This window comes from Homarus americanus, unplaced genomic scaffold, assembly GCF_018991925.1.
Source record: "Homarus americanus isolate GMGI-L3 unplaced genomic scaffold, GMGI_Hamer_2.0 scaffold30535, whole genome shotgun sequence".
In the NCBI taxonomy this organism is placed as follows: domain Eukaryota; kingdom Metazoa; phylum Arthropoda; class Malacostraca; order Decapoda; family Nephropidae; genus Homarus; species Homarus americanus.
The window spans coordinates 1565091-1577182 of NW_024732440.1; the positions used below are offsets into that span (position 1 = coordinate 1565091).

General features: G+C 37.7%; 2 protein-coding genes across 2 annotated transcripts in view; one reads left to right on the forward strand and one right to left on the reverse strand.

Moving 5' to 3' along the window:
- Positions 1-215: 215 nt before the first annotated feature.
- LOC121868686 (actin cytoskeleton-regulatory complex protein PAN1-like) lies at positions 216-2535 on the forward strand. Its single transcript, XM_042369522.1, has 3 exons — positions 216-276; positions 1536-1624; positions 1788-2535. Exons 1-3 carry the CDS (start codon positions 268-270, stop codon positions 2428-2430), a joined length of 741 nt encoding a protein of 246 aa, XP_042225456.1. The 5' UTR covers positions 216-267; the 3' UTR covers positions 2431-2535.
- A 1424-nt stretch (positions 2536-3959) lies between these two features.
- LOC121868747 overlaps positions 3960-12092 on the reverse strand; it is a 48439-nt gene continuing 40306 nt past the window's right edge. Inside the window, exons 5-10 of the mRNA XM_042369624.1 lie at positions 10356-11297; positions 9823-10019; positions 7997-8203; positions 6426-6651; positions 5972-6152; positions 3960-5082 (exon numbers count right to left, since the gene is read on the reverse strand). Of these exons, the coding sequence (XP_042225558.1) occupies positions 4970-5082; positions 5972-6152; positions 6426-6651; positions 7997-8203; positions 9823-10019; positions 10356-11297 (1866 nt within the window). The 3' untranslated portion in view covers positions 3960-4969. The remainder of the gene's footprint in view (positions 5083-5971; positions 6153-6425; positions 6652-7996; positions 8204-9822; positions 10020-10355; positions 11298-12092) is intronic.

Below are 12092 nucleotides of genomic sequence, written 5' to 3' on the forward strand. Positions count from 1 at the left end.
TGAAATACCATACACGGATCTTCCAGTGTCTTTTTTTTTACTTTGAAAATATAGGTAGGACCAAAACATCAGCAATAAATTCCGAACAAAAAACCTTACTAGATTGCTGGTCCACCAGTTATCCTCCACACAACCTGTTACTACGCTGTCCCGTCTGACTCTTCCCTCTGATACTACAGTATATAAGGCGGCGGCAGGAGGTACAGCCATCAGTTGGCAATGTTCCTTTACTAATTCATCACCCCTTTCCACCTACCCGTCTTCATCATGAAGTATGTAAGTTTAACTCACAAAATACATATAATTTTTTCTTCTATAACTACTCTTATTTTATATATATATATATATATATATATATATATATATATATATATATATATATATATATATATATACACACAATATTGAACTTCACAGCTCACTGTAATTTTATGAGCTCCAAGTCCGTCTCAGAACAACTCATTAGTGTTTCTCTGTGTTCAGATTATAATAGGAATCCTTCTGTGGCTTTTATACGAAAAGAGAAATATTTACTCTGAAAGAGAAGATTGAAATAGATATTGCAGAACAATTTTGGACAATGTTTAGTAGCAACATTATAACATAGGTGTGATTTTACTTTATTTGGTCGTGTGCAGGGGGTTTGGGGGGCGCTGTAGTCCACAGATTTTATTTTTAATTGGCCAATATCATGGGTATTTTGCAGCCAGATGCACTAAATATTAGGAGATATGCTGAGGTCAACAGTAATTACTTTTTACTATACAAATTGCCTGTTTACAAAACTGCATTAAAGAAAAAGTATTGGAATTTTATGATGAGAAGGGGGTCTGGACCCCCTGGATCCGCCCCCTGATTGTTATTATATTGGTCAAGGGAAAATGTGACGAGATATCTGACTAATAAAATTTATTTTCAACAAAAGACATGATATGAAGTTATATGTCTTCTCCCTATTTCTAACTAGATATACCGTGGGGCGAGGAATTCACTATACAGTATACCCGTATGATTACAGAGAAACACCCATCAGCCTTACCGCGGCCGATGCTCTTGTTGCCGGCCCAAGCGAAATGCCCGACCAGACCACACCACACCTAACGCTAAACTGACTGTACATCTAACAATATCTCTTAGCTGCAGAGAGTATACTGTGTTCTGAGTGTCCAATCAGAGCCTGTCTCAAAGATTTTTTAGGCACTTTTTCTCCTCTGATTGGCTGGTTCACAATATCTATCTGGTCACCCTTGAGAGGATAACGAATGGTGACGAATTGGGGTAGTTGTCGCTTGATGTGCACTGTAACCACACAGAGTCCCACAGATCAATTTTCAAGTTTCACTCGTAAAGGTTAGCTATCATGGGTGTAGGCGTGCGTGGGAGTGTGTGTGGGCGTCCCTTTTATTACAAGATTACTCATGAATAGTTTCAGTCACGATTAGTTCTTATGCGGTTTCTCATAGATGGTCATTTAAATACTGTAACATTACCTTTCTATAGTCTATCCACTTAATTCACCGTTGTGTTGTGTACAGTTGGTGCTGTTGGCGCTGGTTGGTCTGGCGAGCTGCCGCACCGCTCTTATCGGAGGGGACAACGCCCGTGACGTGACCATCCTATACTCGTGAGTAACAAACAAACCTTGATTCAAACTTTCCAATATTGTTCATTTAAATACCAACTTGATCCATTACTTTGACTTACATTATTAGAGACGAACTACCAAGCAAGGTAGACTACTGCTGGTAATAGTTATTAAACAAAAATATAATTCTCTCTAATTCTAGTTACATAGATGACACTGGGAAGGAGGTGGAGGTAGAGGTGGAAGCAGATCAGCTGGGGTTGACACTCAATAAGGCTGCTCCTCCACCCGCCTTGAGGAAGACTGCCCCCACACCAGCTGCCACTCCCGCCCCTCTCATCGAGACCCGCTATGTTCAGGTGGCTGCCAACCCCGTCCCTACACCCAAGCCCAGGGAGGTCATCCAATATATCCTTCTTGATGATGATGTTGCTATCATAGAGATGAAACAAGTCATTCCTGCTGCACCTCCTGCTGTCCGCAAGACTATGGCCGCCCCACCTGCTGTCCCCATGACAATGGCTGCTGCACCTCCTGCTCAGCCCCTTCCTGCTGTCCGCCATACCATGGTCGCCCCTCCTGCTCAGCCCCTTCCTGCTGTCAGCAAGGTCATGGCCGCACCTCCTGCTGTCCCTATGACAATGGCTACCCCTCCAGCTCGGCCCCTTCCTGCTGTCCCTATGACAATGGCCGCACCACCAGCTCAGCCCCTACCTGCCGTCCGCAAAACTATTGCCGCGCCACCAGCTCAGCCCCTTCCTGCTGTCCGCAAGACCATGGCTGCCCTCGACCCTCTTCCCTCAAAACACGCTGCCAAAGACCTAAGTGACAGCGACGAAGAATAGACAAGTATTCTCTGCATTCACTCTTATAAGTGTTCCCACCATACACCATTCACACGACTATGCTCACCGTCATACTGATCCTTTAATAAAGACATTATAAAATTTTCTGTTTACTTTTGTTACGAACCCCGCCACCAATTGTCATGATCTACCTACCCAGCACTACGAACCACGCCATCTATTGTCTTGATCTACCTACCCAGCACCACGAGCAACGCCATCTAGGGACGAGACACGAGTATGACTCGTCTTAGTTACCACTCCGGGGTTTCCCTTCTCCATATCCTGGTTGTTGCGTCACTTCCTCCAAGTCTTCTTTGTCAGCTCGAGTTCGATGAGAGTTCAGTTTACTCTGGGAAGTGACCACAGGATCACCTATCCTGGAAACCTACGGCACAGTGACTACCTACCGTCTTCTACAATACTCAGCCTTACTCGTCAGCCATCTCAGCTCCGCACTTAAGTATTTGTAATCTTATATTGCCTCCCCCACGTCCACTTGCTTCAAATTATTGTATGTTGTATAAATATGTATATACTGTTAATGTTTAGGTTAAGTATGGTTAAGGGTAAATTATAGAAAGTTGAATATTTTGGTTAAGGAATTTATGGTACTTTATTATACACAACAAAAACTCGCATCCTTTGTCTACCCTTTTATAGTCCGATTGTCTTTGTTTTTTTTGTTGTTGCCTGTTGGGATCTGGGTAGACTTTTAACTATATTCTAAATCCCCAACTCGTAACACTTTGATTAAGTGTCCTTGTTTACATTTTGAAATACTCATTGTAGGTTAACTTCTCAGATAGGATTTGTATAATGAATGTTTAATCCAACTAGAAATATCAAAACTTAAATTTCATGAACCCTGAAAGACATGATTCATATTTCACTACAACGCTCACATCATCCTTCATTTGCCCACAGGGGCCGCTTAAGGCTCGATGGACCCTTTTGACATTTGAGCCTTGTTACAGTGTCTGCGATGCTCATAAAATTTGTTGCATTGCTTCTCTGTGGAGGCGAGAGAATGGAATGTCTGTAGGGCATCTGTGCCTCTTTGGGATCGGTATGACATGAGTTTGGAAACGTTCAAGATGTCCAAATTTTACTGTATACTTATAGCTACTTTTTCATACATATATCTGCTGTGACTTTGGTAAAGTTTTCACGTGGATACTGACATCAACAAGTACTTATAACCTCTGTCTTATATTAATGTGACAAAATGTAAGAAAACATTGGAGGGGCGAGCCATCTCTGGAATGTGAAAGTGGATCTTGTAGGCCTCACAGTACATAAAAGGTAGTGCATAATACAGTAGTGTACAGCACACTGCAGTACAGTACTGTGTATAATCCTGTTGATCGTTTTTCTGGTGGTAATTATGAATGAATCTGGGACTGTACTATTGTAACCTGTTCTTGGATACAAATTCCCCTGACAAACTCCATCTTCCTTTTGTAATATTTTCTGTAGTAAACATAATCCTAACCACAACAAATCAGGGGACAGTAATCACAAATATATTTTATTTTTTAATTATATATTACTGGTGGTATCCACTTTATCATATTATACAAAGATATACAGTATTTTTAGATATTGTTCATAAAAACTGCATCACCATTTAATGCTTCCAAACATAACAAATCAACCAAACCATAGGACATATTCTGAGGAAATAATATGATGATGTAAACTATATTTTTAACTCCTGTTTGGGAGGTTATAAGATTATCACTTTATCACAAGGTACATTTGACACACAGTAATGATATTTCAAGTCAAACACTTTCAAAGTTTTGTGGCAAGATTCAATATATCCGAACTATTGAAGTAGCCATAGACACAAACAATGACATGGGTGCCTAACTGCAGTATGTTGTATACAGCATCAATTTTAAATATGCACATGCAAAACAAAATAAAATCTTATGATGAAGAGACAGTTGGCTTTACCAAACGATAACACAGGTGGTTTAATTCATCAATAGTTTGTTATGATTACTTACATACAGAGATTAATAATGAATGAAATAAAAAGAATCATGATTAATCTAACATTCATATAGTATTTCTTGTATTGAAATAACAAAATCAAATCAGTCTTCTGTTATTAACATGACAAGGTCCACCAGTGTTATCCAACATGAAACCTGTGAGTACAATGTTGAAGAAAAGCACATTCACAATGTTGTTCACTGACACCCAGAGGAAGCGGGAAGATGAGGAAGGGTTCAGCCGCGACACTTTTTCCCAAGTTAACTATTTCAAGTACTTTTTTAAAACTTTTTATTTCTTTAGAGGAAAGGGATCCTTCTTCATTTAATTCTTTGTTTTCCAAGCACTTAGGACCAGAGAGCCTGTGGGGTCTTTATAGTCTACACCATATCGTTTGATGAGTGTAGTCCCTGGTCCTAGAGTTACCTCCCAGGTCCTTATACAGTTTGTCACTTAACTCCACTACCTAGTATCTCAGACTGTGTTCAGTGTTCATCCAGCAAACACCATCACCACTGGAATAAAAGAAAGTTTTCTAAAGGATTGGATCTGTTCCATTCCACATCACTGATGCATTCTTCCATTTGGTTCTAATGCAGTGCTCTAGAGGAGGGGTGATAGCCAGATCACTTTCCTCTCCATTCAATTCTGGAAATATATAAGATTATGTAGGTATTGTGTGTGAAACAGACGTACACACCCAAACAAAAAAATGGACTGAGGTTTTGAAGTGAAGGTGACAGAGGAGAGTGTCCATGTAAACTTGTGTACCCAATCCATGTTGATTTAAAGATAAGGAACATGTGAATAACAAAAACAAAATATAATGAGACTTGGTGTTTTTCAAAGGAGTGTATTGAGATATTATAGGTATAAAATAATGTACAGGGAGAGGATAAATCATGTAGATATGTTAAGGAAGAAAAAAACTGATTGAATGAATGACAAGTGTATAAGTTATGCATAAAAGGTAAGAGATCATATATAGGGAAGTGTAAAAATGATGAAATAAATAAATAACCTACGTAATAAGCTTGTGAAATATATTTGGAAAGCTTTATGGCAGAGTATAATTGAGAGAACTGCAAGTCATTCAGAAGGAGCACCAGGAGGAAAAACAGTGAGAGTGCAGGAAAGGTCAATGATGTCTGAATGATGCGTTCATGTTGAAGAGTGTCAGGGAAAATTGATAATAAAATGAACTTGATGAGGGAAGAACGAAATATATATGGGATGATGATGAAAATATTTAATGCTGCCCAAAGGTTTTATAGAGAATAAAGCAATTGTCAGTGTCTCAGAATATTGTACTGTACTACATTGAAGGCTGCTACGATACTTCATTATCTTAACAGAGAGAGTTGAAGGCATAAGTGATGGAGAGGGTAGCACCTCTGACTCACAAAAGAGGTGGGGTACTAATGGGAGGTTTCAGTTGTTGTTTGTAGTATAAATATATAATATAGTAAATCAAGCTTGTATAAATTCCAATAATTTATAATAAATACGGTACTGTAATATGATTACAAAGACTTACCAATATTAAGTCTTATCTCGTCTTCTTGAAGTGCAAGTCCATCATAGTAATAAATGTCAAACTTGTTGACTGAGGGCAGGTCTGACGTCACAGAAGTATCTCGGCTAAACAGGCAGCTGTAGTGACTCTCACAACACACTACCCATATTGGGTATTGTGGGCTCTTGAGGAATGTACCAACCTGTGGGACATTTTATAAACATATCAATTTTCCCAGTCCTCATGGTTTTCAAATTGTTAAAATGTAAAAGAATCCCAGTTCAGTATTTAAATGTATATTATTTTTTCATATTTGCCAAACATACATACTGTACAGTATAGGCTCATTGCTTAATCTCCATAGACATGTAAGGATTTTATCTCCACATTCCTTTATATGGTTTAACACTTAAGTTTACAATGCCTTATTAATGTTTTAAAGTTGTGATCAGTAAAGTACTTTAACCTCACCTACCTTGTAACAGTCATAGTGTTCAAACAGCGATAGAAGCCCAATTTCTGCTTTATGGGTGATGCCATGAAGTACAAGGCTCTGACCATCGTTGTTGCCTAAAGTCTGATCTCCGTTGAAAGTGTTGGTAAAAGCTCTTCCCGTCAAGAGAAGATTTACAATTTCTTGTGAAGAGTAACCGTGAGCATTTATAAGATGTCCTCCGCCAGAGTCCATATCAGTCTGGATGCTGAGAGAAGTAAACACAGCGCTATAATAACAAAAATACTGATACTGAACAGAATTGTAAGAATAAGAAAATAATGACTACGTATTCTTAACTTTTTATTGTGTCTTGCTGCTGAGTGAGTTGTGCAAAACAACTTATACAAGGAAGAAGTTCGCTAGTTTGACCCCCAATGATAATAACACAAGGTTTTTGGCTTTATGATTGAAAAGAACTACAGTATTCTAAACAAGCAAACTAGGATTTATATCATCAAATTTTACCCAACTCTGACTACTGTTGTGAACCTCTAGTATCACACTGATATATAACAATAATCTTAAAGGATGAACAGCTAAATCCTACTAAGATATAAGCCAAGATCCCAATACAGCACTAATTCCATAAGAGCCACTGAAGAATATCCTCCTGTTAGCTAAGGCCAAAGTTGGTCTAAATTTTCTAAGGCTGAAGGATTGAACCAGCATTACTGCGCTGTTTGGTCCACTCACCATCATATATTAGCGTATCATTACAACTAGACCATACTTGACTGCCATCAAACAGACCACGCAGCAGAAAGTTGATGATATAACTACCAGGATTATGAAGTGTTTGTTAAAAGGATGTAGCAACACTGATGAGACTTTTAACAACAAACATGGTACAGTTTGTCTTCAGGGCATGAGGATTATAACAACATCCCCTGTATGTTAGTTTATCAAGTTAAATGGGAAGAGAAGACTGGACTGGTTAACTGTGTAATCAGGACAAGTGACTGAAATATTGATGATGGAGAAATAACCAGGATGTCTTTCTTTTGAGTGTCGGAAAGTTGAAGGGTAAAGAAGTTAGTGAGAGAAGAGTGCAGGTATAATCATGAATATCTGAAAGAGTAAGAGTGAAAGAGGTACAGTGTTATTGTCAAGGTGATGTAATATGGGGTAACAATCCCGGAATACTTGGGATCAAACTAAATATGGGGTATAAAAGAGGGTTAGTTTGTGTTTATGTATATACCTTGGATGAGAGAAGCTTATATCTCTTGTATACATAATAGTCTCTAGCAAATACAGTACAGTATACTAAATCTTACTATCCAGCGGTGTGTCTCGATATAGTATACATAGCTTGTACTGTACTGATGAAAATCATCTTGGATTACTCCCTGTGGTAATATTTTGCTCCACTCATGCATTAAACACAGTAATACAGTACTTTACTTGAACTGGTTAAACCAATGTGATTTCAGTCAAACAAAAATATCATAATATTGAATTTATCTTTTAAGACTAAGGACTAATACAGTACAGTACTGTAACTTCTAGTCAGATATATTTTCAAAGTATAAAAGTGCAGGGTAACTTACTTTTCAATCCCTCTGGTGAGTATAAGTGAATACAGGAGAACAACACAGCCTGAACTGCTCTCTGAGGTGAAGGCTGTGATGTGCCGAGTTACAGCATTATACAGGTCTTGCTGCTCAATAAACTCATGTATAGTGAGGTTCTCCGTCATTCCATCTTGGCTGTAGCGACCAATACCATGCTCCGTGAAGTGGGCAAATGAGCCAGGCCTGTGAATTTAAGACTAGTGTTTATACTGTACAGTACAGTCATCCCTTGGTTATAGCCCACTTGGTTATCGCGATTTTCGTTATCACGCCTCCATCAAAATCTGCACACCTGCCGTTATTGCGCATTTTTCTGGCAGAGAATTTGGTTATCACGCATTTGCCTCCAGGTGTAATGTTACCCCCTTGCTTCACCTACATCTATTGAGGATAAAATCTTTCACCTACAAATTGACAATAACACATTTGCTGTAATCAGACATATCTAGTTGCCTCAACAATTGCAGCCCCAGTTGCAATTGGGGTTGCAATTTCAAATTCTGTGTCATTACTAAGGAATAACGAAGTCTCGGGTGCACTCTAAGATTGAGAGAAAACGGAGGACTCAGGCGTCCTGAAGCGGGAGAAAACGGACTCCTATGACGGGGGACTCGAATAAAGAAAGCATCGCTACATGTTTTGTGGACTACAGTGTTGAGCGTACCCTTTTCATCACTTTGTAATAAACCTAGCCATGCCTATGTGTGTTTCTGATACTTACCATAACATTATCTATATCTTTAGTGGGTCTAAATGGTCGTAAAATGGGAAAGTTGGGGTTGGGTCTAGGGTGCCTGGAACCAATTAGAATAAATTCCATAGGTTCTGTACTTTCGTTATATATATATATATATATATATATATATATATATATATATATATATATATATATATATATATATATATATATATATATATATATATATATATATATATATATATATATATATATATATATATATATATATATATATATATATATATATATATATATATATATATATATATATATATATCGCTTACAGTAAGCATACATTTACCCTGTATTTTCAAATTATAAACATTACAGTAAATTTCTGAAGTACAGTACTGTAGTTAATTTAGTGATGGGTGGAAGACTTCCTTCACTTTCATGCCTGATACCTTACAACAAGACTGGTGGTCTGTGCTACAAATTTCATATTAGTCAAAGTATAAAAATTGCATACAACGATGAGAGAAATAATGTAATGGATTACGAAAAGATAAAGAAGTGGGTATTAACGTAGCATATATTACACTGACATATTTTAAATAAAAATTAACATAGCACTAAAATAACAGTACACGTACATGTAATCACTAAGTTAAAAGGTACTACAGTATGTGAAAAAAGTCCTGGAATAGTTTTTTCTCTTTCATTGGAACATATAATTATTATGGATCTAAATGCAAGTAATATACAGTACTAAATAAAGTGAAGGTATCAATGTTATATTGAATAAAATATTTCTTAAAGGATAAGGAAATGTAGCAAGCCAATAACTTAAGTATTAGGAAGGTGTTTGTCCGTAACCAAAACAGGCCAGAAATCTAGGAGCTTTCCTTGCTGGGTGTGGCATAAAGAGAGATGGTAAACGTCATTAAGACTTACTACTTATGAAGGTTAGTCTGACTTTTATGGGAAGAAAGGCAACCTACACTGATTTTCTGTCTGGTAGATCCACCCCTGTATTAATTCAGCCAAATAAATAAGATAACATTCAGTATTACTCTGAAGATTGGTAATTTAAATTTAATTTACTGTGTCAGCACAAACTTACATAGCCAGCACTGCTTTCTGTTCCTGACCAGCTTTCCAAAGGATCTCTGTGATTGCCACTCCTAGGGCCCATAACCATTCTCTCTCTGAAGGTCGAAGGGGACTTATTGGACTTGTTGTTGGAGATACAGTTGTACCAAATATTAAGCACTTCATCATGTATGCCTGAATACATGCTAATACTCCACATGGTCCTCCCTGAAAAACATAAGAGACACTTTGAAATCTTACTAATAATTTATGACCTAATATGTAACATGGAATATGAGTTATGCGAAAGTGGTAGTAAAGTATCCACGAGAACACTAACTAAGTTTTTAATGGTCTCCAGAGTTAAAAGATTGACCATATATTTCTGTTACCATTCTACCAACCACTCACCAATTATTTATATTTAGCAATATTTGTCAATCTAAATATTCATGTCACACTACCTTATTCTCATATTAAAAATATGAAAAAAAATTGTATATAAAGAAATCAATAGTAAATATTATAAAGAAAAAGATAAATTTCACTCATTAAAATGCTAACCTTCTTTTGAATAAGTCCGTATGATAAATTGGGATTGGGATTCTGTTTGAAGTTTTGAGACAGCCATTCAGTTGGAAGAGGCTGGGCTGGACTGCCAGTAAGAATTGTTCTAAGTTCACTCGCTTCTTCTAGGGTGATGGGTCGTCCTAGAGATTCCTTACTTACATTTTCTGGTCCTAAGACAAGCCCAGCTACCTTATTGTCCAGATCATCTATATCCTTCAGGATCATCTCTCCATCATCATCACTCAAATGGCTCTTTGATAGTCTGTGGTTCCTCTTCCTTCGTGACTTGGCGTTGAATTTGTAGGGTTCTCTCCCCTTGTCTAGGTGTCCCATTTCTATTCCCCGTTTTATTCTCTTCTTCTTGTTTTTCCGCTTACTGTTGTTACTTACATCACTCTTCAACGTCGAAGCATCCATGAAACCTTGAAGATTTAGAATTTGAATATCCTCATGGGAACTAGGAATGAATTTGGGTAAGTTCTTTCTCTTTGCTTCACTGAGTTCTTGATCAGCGTTGGAATATTTGCCACCTTCTGGGCTCACGGGTTCCATACTTAGTCTTGAGCTTGTGTTGGAATCATAACTGCCAGAGTTACCATCTAAGAGAGACTGTTTGGATCCCCTCAAACTCTGTCGCCTAATAGACTGGGCCATTATATCATGATGTCTATTAGTTTCTAGATAGTCCACAGGTGGTCTCAAACTAATACTACCCAGAGCACCGAGGATTTGACTACTCATTTCTGTCCCGCCTCTTTTGCCTTTGAGATATCCAGCCATGTGTCTCTTGTCTCTGTTTTCTGTGTGTTCGGTGGAAGGAAACTTCTCGTCCTCTTCTTCTTTCGACTCAGACACGTCATGGTCTCCAAGTATGGATTCACTGCGCTGTTTAGTGAAAGTCATCCGTCGGTGGGCACTTCTGGAATGCGAGTCCTCCTGTAAGAGCGAGAACAGTTTAGTACAACAAAATTGATCATAAATATTCATTGACACAACACTTAAGTTCTTGGGTGGTGGTACTTAAAGCTTTCTTTTGCCTTATCACTTTACAGTATTTAAAAGTTATATATCAGTTTCCTAAATTATTAAGAGGTAATCCCTAATAATTAAGTTAAATATTTTATTCAGCAAACTAGAACTATTGACCTTTATATTCTGCTATTACAAATTTGCATACTGTGGTGGTGAGTGAGGTGAGGAAGTCTGTTTTTTTTTTTGGCCTAAGTCTGCGTATAGGTTGTGCTACATGACATGAGGGTTCAGAGAAAAATTTATCAGTTTGTTAACCTCTTGGGTAGTCAGCCACTGGCTCCAGAATGTCTCTGAACCTGCACCAGTGTTGGTCAAGTCTGGTCTTAAATGACCTCACACTCGGTACTGTTACAACATTCCCTGACATCTTATACCATGAGCTAACAACTATCACTCCAAAGAAGTTAGCTTTGACAATTTTCTGTAATGATAACTATTCTTTTTTATGGTAAATATTTGCAGTCATATATTTTGTTCATTTCAATTATAACCTTTGTGTTCAATGTGCAAAGACGGACTTTTACTACCATCTTAGACTACCCTTTTAAATCGAGGAAATTACTCTATCTGTAAGAATTACTTGCAACAATCAACGATCAAGAACCTTAGAGTAATCCTTAAATTTGTTTTGGGTCACTGATAAAGATGGCTTGGCTCCATGGCAACACCCACAACTGAGAATAATTTTTCAAGTACAGT